Below are 12,765 nucleotides of genomic sequence, written 5' to 3' on the forward strand. Positions count from 1 at the left end.
TTGTGTCATTATTTACTCACCCTCAATTCTTCCCAAACCCGTAAGACCTTCGCTCATCTTCGAAACACAGATTAAGATATTTTTGATAAAATCCGATGGCTCAGTGAGGCCTCCACTGACAGCAAGATAATTAACACTTAGCTACTAAATGTTTTTAAAACAGTTCATGTGACTACAGTGGTTCAACCTTAATGTTATGAAGTGACGAAAATACTTTTTGTGCACCAAAAAAACAACTTTATTCAACAATATCTAGTGATGGGCGGAGCGCGTGGTTCGGAGCGCATATCAAACTGCCAAAGTTACGCCCCCCCAGTGATGAACCATTGAAAAAACACTTATGATGCAACAAAGCCTCGTTTACTTAAATCACATGACTTTGCCAGTTTGATAAGTGCTCCGAACCACTGATTCGAAACAAAAGATTCGTAAAGCTTCAAAGCTTCATGAAGCAGTGTTTTGAAATCGCCCATCACTAGATATTGTTGGATAAAGTCATTATTTTGTTTTTTGCTGAAACAAAAAGTATTCTCATCGCTTCATAACATTAAGGTTGAACCACTGTAGTCACATGAACTGTTTTAAATACATCTTTAGCAGCTTTTTGGGCATTGAAAGTGCCATCGGATTTTATCAAAAATATCTTAATTTGTGTTCCGAAGATGAACAAAGGTCTTATGGGTGTGGAACGACATAAGGGTGAGTAATTAATGACAGAATTTTCATTTTTGGGTGAACTAACCCTTTAAAACAGAAAACAGTTATTTTTAATAGTAATAATATCACAATATTACCGTTTTTGATCAAATAAATACAGCTTTTTTTAAAACATAAAAAACCGAAACCTTAAAGGTACATTATGTAACTTTTGTTTGTTCAAAATTTATAAAAGCAGCGAGTACATCATCAATCCATCTTCCAAATCATGTGTCTGTCTTATCCTGAATCAGTACGGTACACTTATAATACGCGTTTATATCCGGACTATTGAGTAACCCAGTACCTGCGTGACTCGTCATATACATAAACACTGAGAAGTAGCTCCGGCTACAATGTTCTTCCGCAAGAAGCATGCAGTTTTGTTTATTAGAGCGCCAAATGTAATTTATACCTATGATGACAAAACGTTACATATTGTACCTTTAAACTTTTAAACAGTAGTGTTTATCACAAAATACCTCAGTTATTTTAATTTGATAATCCAGAATCCAGATATTATATTATATATATATATATATATATATATATATATATATATATATATATATATATATATATATATATATATATATATATATATATATATATACACACACACACACACACACATATATGCAGCTGATAGTATTATATATTATATATTAATGCACCAATTTGTGATGTTCCTGCTTGGCAACGTAAACAACCTATAGTTACATGATTACATCCTGTCCACACAGGACATGGGCGGCATGACTTGACAAAACTAAATTGCACCTTTTTATAAAAGACAGAGCTGTCTACACTGAAGTGTTCATCTCTACCGACACAGGTATATACAGGTCATACTGCCCAGCCCTCTGGCAAATAGTAAAGAAATGCACACCTTATTGTAGAACTGTCGGGCGAGATGAACGTATGCCTCAGGAATTGCTCCAGCTACTCCTTTAGCTCCAAAAAAGCCATTAACCTCAGGGGAGGCCATGAGGATACGGTAGTCTGCTGCTGCACCCAGTACTATCTGCATGTAGGTGCGTGTCAGGTTGAAGTAACCCGATGTCAGGTAGACGATAGAGTCACCACCAGCTTCTATGAGTAGTTGTTTGGTTATTTGTTCATCCAAGAAAATGCCCAGAGGCTTCATTTGCACGAGTGGAAAGATCCAGGTGTCATTTGGCACCATCTCATCTGAGTCTGGACCCTCTGAGCATTCCGTCTCCAGCATGCTCTGCCGGACACGGGCCGTGTTCACCACCTCCATGATCCGTTTCTGTGCCGATGCAGAAAAATCTGCTCTGTTACCTGTTAGACCACAAGACAGACTTCATCTGAGAACACTCAAATCTGTTGAAACAAATAAATATTGGATACATTAGGCTGTATTCCAAAACCTAGTCAGATGCCTACATAAGCAGCATTAGAAGCACAAGGACACAAAAGGTGTTCTAAAACATACGTTGTGGACAAATTTTTAGTTCAGGGTTAGTTCACCCAAAAATGAAAATAATGTCATTTATTACTCACCCTCATGTCGTTCTACACCCGTAAGACCTTTGTTCATCTTCGGAACACAAATGAAGATATCGATGGCTCGGTGAGGCCTCTATTAAGAGCAAAGCCACTGAAACTCTCAAGATCCATAAAGCTACTAAAAACATATTTAAAACAGTTCATGTGCATTCAGTGGTTCAATCTTAATATTATAAAGTGACGAGAAAACCTTTTGTGTGTTTTGTGTGTTTCCGAATCAGTGATTCGAGCGCCAAAGTCACGTGATTTCAGCAGTTTGGCATTTTGACAAGCGATCTGAACCACTGATTTGAAACAAAAGATTTGAACCAGTGTTTTGAAATCGGCCATCGCTAGATATCATTGAAAAGTCGTTATTTTGTTTTTTTTGGCGCACAAAAAGTATTCTCGCCACTTGTTAAGATTAAACCACTGAACTCACATGAGCTATTTTAAATATGTTTTGAGTACCTTTCTGGATCTTGAGAAGTTCAATGGCATTGCTGTCTATAGAGGCCTCACTGAGCCATCGGATTTTATCTAAAATATTTTATCTCAATTTGTGTTCTGAAGATGAACAAAGGCCTTATGGGTGTAGAATGACATAAGGGTGAATAATAAATGACATTATTTTCATTTTTGGGTGAACTTACCCTTTAATGTCACATCACTTTGATCCCATAATGCACTGTGGTGACATCAGTGAAAAAAACTCCAAACAAAATGGCAGAAAAAGCATGATAAATGTTGATTATAAACACATAGTGGATAAAGTTACATTTGATTATTTTAACTGACATTTGTGTTTACTATGTATTTTTTGCTTATTACACTACTTTTCAAAAGTTTGGAGCCTATAAGATTTTATTTTTATTTTTTTTTTATGTTTTTGAAGAAACATAAAAGGCTGCATTTATTTAATAAACAATACAGTAAAAACAGTAATATTATGAAATATTATTAAAGTTTAAAATGACTGGTTTCTATTTTAATGTTTTCAAATGTAATTTATTCCTGTGATGGCAAAGCTGAATTTTCAGCATCATTAGTCCAGTCTTCAGTCACATGATCCTTCAGAAATCATTCTAATATGCTGATTTGGTGCTCAAGAAACATTTCTTATTATTATCAACATTGAATACCATTGTGCTGCTTAATATTTTTAGGGAATCCATGACTTTTTTAGAAGTCTTTGATGAATATAAAAATCAACAAGCTATTGTAAAAGCAATTATGAGTCTCTCAGATGCTTTGCGTGAGAAATTTCTGCCTACGCAGAGCATTCAAAATAAGTGTCTTATGAGGTTCTATTTCAGTTAGTATAGCAGAATAACTCACAAGGTTTTGAAAAATGAGCCTTAGATGTCAATCAAGTCAAAATACCTGAAAGCAAAGATAAATGGAATGATTCAAGGAAACAGGGTGTTTATATTCACACAGGTATGCATGCGACAGGGTGTTTATATTGTACAGGTTTGCATGTGAAACGACAAAATTCTCCAATCCAGTCCATTCCGTCAGGTATTTGCTCATGCGAGATCCTGCAAATGCATGATCAAAACCTCAGAGACGCGGGTCAATAACTGCTGACCGTCTGGAAAGGCGCTCTGTCAAACCCTGGCGCCTCTGCTAGACATAATGTGCCATGGTGAGTCATAGCAAGAGAGATAATCTGTAAATAATGAATTAGCTTCACTGCAGAATGCTGAATGTTGGTAATGTATGGCAGAAGCCTGCTGCTTGACGGTGTCTGTGCTTATTTGGTTAGGGAGAATGTGCAGCAAGGCCACTCTGAATATTCTGTTTGTTAAATGCAGAGAACAAGAAATATGTGTGGCTGGCGGAGAACAAATAAACGGCTCTTTGAAGTAGGATACAGGGGCTTTCCCCATGGATGCAAAGCCAGCCACCCCAAGCCTCCAGGCCTCAGAGGTCCAAACACATCCAGTTAACAGGGCCACGAAGTTCAGCGGCTCTTACCGACAGACTGTGGGATCCAGTTACTGGAGATACAGGGGCAGGACTTGACTGCCGAATCAGCGGATAAGCTTCTCAACGGACCGGCACTCCAGTATACTGACAGCGTAGTTCTTTTTCATTTGAGGTTTGAAATATCTCTTCAGCTGTATACTGTTAGCGAACATCCCAACACTGCCAAAGCTGTTGAGAGTGGCGTTTAGATGAATATGTAAAAATGTAAAAAAAAAAAAAAAAAAAAAATACTTTCCTCAATATCAAAATAAACAACAAAAATGACAGGGGTGAAAAAACAGCAGTTAAGAAAGCATCTGACCATTTTTATTTAGATATGTTTGTGTAACGGATATAGGTCAGTAAGAGCTATGCGTGTAAAGCTCACTCCCCTGATCCCAAGAGGTGCTCTAGCTACTGACACTAGAGACCTCGGTCTTTAGCCTCCTTGTTAGAGCGCCCGACTCCCATGCCAGCAGACCCGAGTTCGAATCCCACTTAGAGTGGGCGGTTCGAACAGCTCTGAAATTCAGCACTCATCATGTGTATTTACATACACTTCATACAATAAACATGAAAAAATAGTGTCAGTGTCACTTTTAGATAGAAGTACAACTTTAATTTCTGCTATAAAGCAGCTCTCCAGTGTATTCATGTTTTTACTTGCGTCTGACCTTGATGGTCTAAACAGAAGAAATGAAATGGAGAAGATTTCCACATCAAAGAAGCTGGAGCCTCAGAGCCTACTGATTAGGGGTGTAACGATACATCGATATTGGATCGATGCATCGATCAAACGTCTAACGATACGATGCATCGATGCCACATTTATAATATCGATATGAGGTACCTTTATTTTGACACCCTCCACAACCTCACGTGACGTCCGCATTTCCGCGCATTTTCGTTTTCTCACCATACAGTCTGCCTGCGTGTCAGATTGCGTATGCGATGGAGCAACAAAGCGGTTGTAGCAGCGAAAAGACAGATGCAGAAAAGTTTGTGCCTGCTGTAGGACGCAAATGGGTTTGGAAACATTTTGTATTTCTGAAAGCAGATGGGTAGGCAAAGAAATCCCACGTTATTTCAATATAATAATATTATTAATATTTGTAAACTTTGCCAGTTCCAGTTGAAATACACGGGAAATACTACAAACTATTTTTACTATAAATACTATTTTTATTCATTTAAAAAAACTGTAATTTAGTTTTTTTTGTTGTTGTAAATGTCCCAATTGGGATAGATGGTGTGTAATAATAATAATAAAAAAAGAGATTAATAAAAAAGTTCATGTTATCAATTTTGGTTGTGGTTGTGAATTAATAAAAATATAACTCATTGTATAAACCTGGCACATAATATCTAAATATCGATAAATCGATCGATATAGCCCTGAATCGAAGCGAATCGTAATCGTATCGTGGAATTTTTTGAGGTATCGGCAAATATCGTATCGCTGGCTGACAGAATCGATATCATATCGTATCGTGATGAACTGTCCGATTTACACCCCTACTACCGATTACGGCTAATGGTCACTCGGAGGTGTTTACCAGCCAGAATGAACTTTTCCAGAACTATTTCAAACTCCCGAAGTGATCTTCAAATAAAATTGACAAAATGACGTCACATATTGGTTCTACGATTTCACTTAAAGTATATTGTGGGCCTTTACCCTCTCTTACTACATATACTGTCACCGATGAGTTGCATACAGAAATTAGGTCACTAAATTAGGCCAGATTACAATAGTTAGATGCATCCTCCACAATCTATCACTCAGAATCCACCTCCAAAGTTAATGTAGTTGCATTTGGCATTTTGTGAATGTTTTTAGGCTAATCCCTCATTTCAGGAGCTAAACAACGTAGGTAGCGTACACACATGAATGCTATCAGGAATTCTCAGTGAAATCCCCTCTCATTATCTTAAAATATGACACATATGTAAGTAGCTTCTGATTTAAACAGGTCCCTCCCTTTAAAAAACACTTTACTTTATGGGTAAGCACCATTCCCTCAATTGTGTGCACACTGTTTTCAGGCCGGAGCTGCAGACACACGTCGCTGCATAAAGAAGTGTCACCCTGACTGGAGCGCATTTGCTTTATAGTCTTCTCCACACTCTGATATTGTCCTGCTTTTACCGTCATACTTCACTATTCTCGCTGCTGGCTATCAGTCCATCGTTTCCCGTTGACCTCATTGTCTTGACGGACTGTAGCGAGGTCCAAATAGCTCCTTCCCGAACCTATCATCCTCCTGCATCTCTCCTTTCCTACCCTCCCAGCACAGATCACTTACCACCAGCAAGGTGACATCATTGCACTATTTCTGGGATCTGTGACAAACTGTGGCCCCGCTTCACCACAATTATGTCATCGAACGGCGCTGGGTTACGGATATGGACTGAAGCTGAATGGGCATAATCACTCATTCACTCGTTTCGCGCTCCTCACTGAGCCTGGGGACCGTAAGACACACCGAGTCAAGGCTGAAGAGCATCACTGAGACCTGGCTTTGAGCAAGCAGGCTTTGAGCTTCCTGTTACTCACATGTTACCACAAGCCGGTGTTACAAGGAAATGAGTGACTTACCATCATAACCTCTGATTCATGATGTATGTCAGAAGCCAAAAGTGTCACTCATTTCTCTTATCAGGAATACTTTCATAGCAAGAAAAAATGCTGATGAAGTTGCTTGATCACTTGCACTTAGACAGTCTAGCTGCAGCTAAACAAGGATGTTCTTAATAAATAATAGATATTCATACCACACAGTCCATTTTAACCAAGTGATGTATGTAGCACTATGCCTTGCGTGCTTAAATTAAGCCACTGATGTTGTTTTCAGCACATGTATACAAACAAGCAGCATGAAATGAAAAATGAAAATTAGGTAAAAAAAAATCTCTTTTTTCATTTTCCTGTCTGCCTATTTTGAATAAGAATGTGTCTTCTGGATTTACAAAGATGAATATTCCTGTTATATCTCCAGATAACAGGGCCATGGCATTACATTTTTGACACCAGTCACCAAAGGTCAGAGCCAGTCTGCAGATTTGAGTTCACAGATTTCACAGAAAACTGTGTAGTGTATGAAGGTCACAGATTCCGATTTCTTTAGCTTCAAAGTTTGATTCCATCCAGTCGGAGGACATCAAACATGTTTGATATTTGAGCCAATTTTAGAACACATAATTGTTTTCATCTGCCATGCGTTTCCTAGCAACAAAGAATGCGTTTCTGCGTGAGTTTGTTCTGTTTATAATGACTTAAAGGTCTGGTAGTGTGGGCTCCTCAGTCGTTTAGTGTATGACGCCCAGTTTTTCCTCTGTAACTATTTACAAAGTCAGCAAGTGTATGACGCCTAGTATTTTAAAATTTGTTCAGATTTTAAAAGTCGTGTAGTGGATTGCAGCCTTTATTTGCATTTAAAGATTTTTGTAAATAATTTTGTTAGCATTATTTAAATACATGCTCTATACTTGGAAAATACATGTAATTTAGCCTGTCCTCAGCATGAGGTCACAATGTAAAATTGCCAAAGTGTTTAAAAATGCAACAAATACAAAAATATAAATTTATATTGAAAGGCAGAGATCTGTAATATATCAAACAATATAAAAATTAAGTCTTGAATTATATTTTCCATAAAAAAAATTCCTTTCAAAGTTGAGTTCTCACTTTGCGTCAACTCCCTTCAGAGTTTTTTTATAATTCTAAATAAATGAGGCAATGTCATGGTCATCTGAGGAGCACTTACTATTTCCTGCTCAATAGTTTCTGTAAATAGTTTTTTGCATATGGGGAATTCTTATGTTGTTTCATGATTCTATTTACATATACTGTATATTTGGCCCCAGCTGGACCTTTGTCAACACCGTCAGTATTTGTCAACTCCATCAGTATTTAACACGGTCAGGTGAAGGTTTTTGTTAATTTTGAAAGAAACGTCTTATTCTTTTCAATTCATTGTGCTAAAATATTAAAACATCAACTGAACTACATGATATTATGTCTGATTTACCTAAGAACATTGGTTATATATCTTTAAAGGTCCCGTTCTTCGTGATCCCATGTTTCAAACTTTAGTTAGTGTGTAATGTTGTTGTTAGAGTATAAATAAAATCTGTAAAATTTTAAAGCTCAAAGTTCAATGCCAAGTGAGATATTTTATTTAACAGAAGTCGCCTACATCGAACGGCCAGTTTGGACTACTTCCCTCTACTTCCTTCTTTAATGACGTCACTAAAACAGTTTTTTGACTAACCTCCGCCCACAGGAATACACAAGAGTTGCGTTTGTAGAGTGTGTTTGTCGCCATGTCGTCGAAACGCTGTTATTTTCATCCCGCAGTCCAATCACCGGGTCTGATTCCGGCTCAAATTGATAGGGTAAAATTAAAGACATGTTTACAATAACACTGAGCGCGTGCATCTCCACGTTATGGTAAGAGGCGTGACCTTTCCGGGCAAGGTTCGCAAAGCTGCTGTCGAATCACAACACAGGAACCGCTGGCACAATCAGAACTCGTTACGTATTTCTGAAGGAGGGACTTCATAGAACAAGGAAGTCATCAGCCCGTTTTTATGACAGTGGAAACAGCGGTATACAGATAAGTAAATTATGTGAAAAATACTGTGTTTTTTTACACGTGAAACATGAACACATGTTATATTGCACACTATAAACACAATCAAAGCTTCAAAAAAAACACGAAAAACGGGACCTTTAATATTAAAAAGGAGGTTAGAGAATTAAGGAATTTAGGAATTGGATTGTTCATAATAACCCTAACCCAAGAAAATTTTTTAAAGAATTTATGTTTTTACTTAGCTCATTTAATGAACACCATTATTACATAATTGAAGACTTTACACTTTTGTTGGATGGATCAAATTAAAATATCATGTTTTTTAATGCATCTGACAGAGTTGACACAAATTAAAGGGTTAGTTCACCCAAAAACTTAAAATTATGTCATTTATTACTCACCCTCATGTCGTTCTACACCCGTAAGACCTTCGTTCATCTTCGGAACACAAATTAAAGATATTTTTGATAAAATCTGATGGCTCAGTGAGGCCTCTATTGCCAGCAAGTTCATTTACACTTTCAGTGCCCAGAATGGTACTAAAAACATATTTAAAACCATTCATGCAAGTACAGTGGTTCAACCTTAAAGGTGCCCTAGAATCAAAAATTGAATTTACCTTGGCATAGTTGAATAACAAGAGTTCAGTACATGGAAAAGACATACATTGAGTTTCAAACTCCATTGTTTCCTCCTTCTTATGTAAATCTCATTTGTTTAAAAGACCTCCAAAAAACAGGCGAATCTCAACAAAACACCGACTGTGACACAACAGTCGGGATCATTAATTTCCCCCCCCCCTAATATTTGCATATGCCAGCTCATGTTCAAGGCATTACACAAGGGCAGCCAGTATTAACGTCTGGATCTGTGCACAGCTGAATCAGTCTAAGCAAGCAAGGACAATAGAGAAAAATGGCAGATGGAGCAATAATAACTAATATGATCCATAACATGATATTTTTAGTGATATTTGTAAATGAATCGGTGCATAGTTAAAAAAAATTTATTTAAAAAAATCTATGGGGTATTTTGAGCTGAAACTTCACAGACACATTCAGGGGACACCTTAGACTTATATTACATCTTGTGAAAGAATGTTCTAGGGCACCTTTAATATTATAAAGCGACAAGAATACTTTTTGTGCGCCAAAAAACAAATAACGGCTTTCAACAATATCTAGTGATGGCCAATTTCAAAACACTGTTTCAAAGCTTTTGTTTAGAATCAGTGATTCGAGCACCAGTTTGACACGCAATCCGAACCACTGATTCAAAACAAAAGATTCGTAGCAGTGTTTTGAAATCGGCAATCACTAGATATTGTTGAAAAGTTATTATGTTGGGGTTTTTTGGCCTTTCTGGGCACTGAAAATGTAAATTAACTTGCTGGCACACTGAGCCATCGGATTTCATCAAAAATACCTTATTTTGTGTTCTGAAGAAGACTGAAGGCCTTACGGGTGTAGAACGACATGAGGGTGAGTAATAAATTATATTATTTTCATTTTTGGGTGAACTAGCACTTTAAGCTCTGAAGTGAATAAATGTACATTTTATGAAAAAAACATTTTCAGAAAAACCTGCTCCCTGACATGGTTCATTAGCTGAGATCTTTGTCATCAAATATATAAATGTAAAAATAATGTATTATTAAATAATAAACTAGCAGCAGTAATTACACATCCATGCCAACATTTAAAAAAAATATTATAAAAAAATATATATATATATAATTTTTTTCCCCCATTTACTAGAATTTTTTTTTTTTTTTCTCAAATGAACATGGCAGCAGAAATTCATCATAACCAGGCATATATCTTCATGTGTGGTGTAACCAAGTGAATTTTCAGGATTTTAAAAGCCAAATCAGGTCACAGCGCTAGAAAACTGCTGTACAGTTTCACTAAAGTAGACAAGATAGTTGCATCTGCCACAGTTTATCACTCAGAATTTGCCTTCAAGCTTGTGTAAATTGCTTTGGTATTTTGTGAATGTTTGGGCTTTTACCTCATTTGCATAATTCTACAGAAGCGTTAAAATGAACTATAGGGAACTCTCAGTGAACTCCCCTCTCATTGTCTTAAAGTATGTTATTTTACATTTAAGGAAGTCATGTCTGTTTTAAACAAGTCTCTCCCTTTGAAAAGCACTTGCCTTTGTAGGGATGCACCATTCCCTCCATCATGTGCACACTGTCGTCAGGCTGGAGCTGCAGTGACACATCGCCCACGGCTCCCACGAGTTCAGCAAAAAAATCTGCCACCTCCCCGCAGTCCTCCAGAAGTACATAACGATCCTGACGATTGGTGAAGTAGGAGTCGCTCAGATTGGCCCTGTATGAGATGATATCACACTGAGAGAGGGCAACAAATATACCGTCCTCCACAACTGAGCTCCATACAGTCTACAAACAAACCTGGAACCATGAAGCTCTTTCGCCATGAATATAGCCATAGAAGCTGGTATGGCAAGCAAGAAAGCAAGAAAAAAAGCAAGCAGGCAAGCAAGAAAGAAAGAAAGAAACAAAGCAAGAAAGAAAAAAAGAAAGAAAGCAAGAAAGCAAGCAAAAAAAAAGAAAGAAAGAAAGAAAGAAAGAAAGAAAGAAAGAAAGAAAGAAAGAAAGAAAGCAAGAAAGAAACAAAGAAAGCAAGCAAGCAAGAAACAAAGCAAGAAAGCAAGCAAAAAAAAAGAAAGAAAGAAAGAAAGAAAGAAAGAAAGAAAGAAAGAAAGAAAGAAAGAAAGAAAGAAAGAAAGAAAGAAAGAAAGAAAGAAAGAAAGAAAGAAAGAAAGAAAGAAAGAAAGAAAGAAAGAAAGAAAGAAAGCAAGAAAGCAAGAAAGAGAAACCCTGAAGAGCAAAAACTGTGGGAATATTTTATCTAAGAGAAATGCGGGTATTTACATTGCAAACATATTTTAGTTAGTCAGCCGTAACATCACACAATGTTTGCGTGCATGTGTAGTATCCACTTTTGCTGTGATTTATACATGTGTACACACCCACTAATTATAAGACTGTTGTCAAAAAGGTATGCCTTGATGTGCTGCACTCCGATGGTTTCATTGAAGCGCTCGGGCACCAGAAGACGCAACAGCCCCCGCAGGTCTGGTGTGTGGTACAGGGACACTCTCATCTGCTTGGGGAAACGCTGGAGCAGCGGCAGTAACATTGTACGGGAATTGTGCTTACCTGTAGATGCAAAAATAACAACAAACAGGGAAATTATAAGCAATGAATCAGTACATACACTAAAGTAAGTGTTAGATACACTAAAAGGAAATTCATACTGAAAACTAGAGGTTGCTTCAGGTGGTCATCATGACAACACAGATTGGCTTATAACACCCAGGAATGACTACAGTCACTGCGAGCATTTTTTGTAGAGATGCACCAATTGGCCGATAATGAACAGCAACTATTATATACTAACTTTAAGAGCTGCATGGCTCCAATATACTGGTACTCAAGCATTTTATTTTTCAACCGTTTATGCTCATTTAAGACATAACTGACAATAATACTCACCAAGACGGGCATTTTGATATCATTTTGTGTGAATTAAAAGAAGAGAAAGAGAACTCAATTCAGTATTTGCACGCCATCTAATCCTGAAAGTCATTTACTCTGGCGCCAGGCAGTCCTGTATTTTGTTTTAGTATTTAATTATTTTACCAAGAGAAAAACGTTGGATTATGCAACAGACATTATACACCTAAGTGTCTTCACACAGTTATTTAATAAACCATCGTTTTTTTCATGCTATAGCCGATATGCCGATGGTTTGGTTTTAAATTGATCAAAAATCAGCCGATACATTGTTGCATCTTTAATTTTTTCATTTAATTCTATAATCTAGTTATATAGTATTATGTCTTTTTCTGTTTGTATGTATTGTAGTAATGCTGCAAAACAAACTGCCCTTTGGGGGACATAAAAATTAAAAGTAGACAACAAATGAACTGAACAAAACACAGGGCTTAAATACAC

At 37.0% G+C, this 12,765-nt stretch overlaps 1 protein-coding gene across 1 annotated transcript in view; it reads right to left on the minus strand.

Annotated features, from left to right (window-relative positions):
• The window catches only part of LOC125255034 (CDP-diacylglycerol--glycerol-3-phosphate 3-phosphatidyltransferase, mitochondrial), a 35,297-nt gene that overhangs the window by 13,660 nt on the left and 8,872 nt on the right, over positions 1-12,765 (minus strand). Inside the window, exons 5-7 of the mRNA XM_048169932.1 lie at positions 11,778-11,967; positions 10,935-11,113; positions 1,586-2,001 (exon numbers count right to left, since the gene is read on the minus strand). Of these exons, the coding sequence (XP_048025889.1) occupies positions 1,586-2,001; positions 10,935-11,113; positions 11,778-11,967 (785 nt within the window). The remainder of the gene's footprint in view (positions 1-1,585; positions 2,002-10,934; positions 11,114-11,777; positions 11,968-12,765) is intronic.

Source organism: Megalobrama amblycephala, linkage group LG20 (assembly GCF_018812025.1).
Source record: "Megalobrama amblycephala isolate DHTTF-2021 linkage group LG20, ASM1881202v1, whole genome shotgun sequence".
Taxonomy (NCBI): Eukaryota; Metazoa; Chordata; class Actinopteri; order Cypriniformes; family Xenocyprididae; genus Megalobrama; species Megalobrama amblycephala.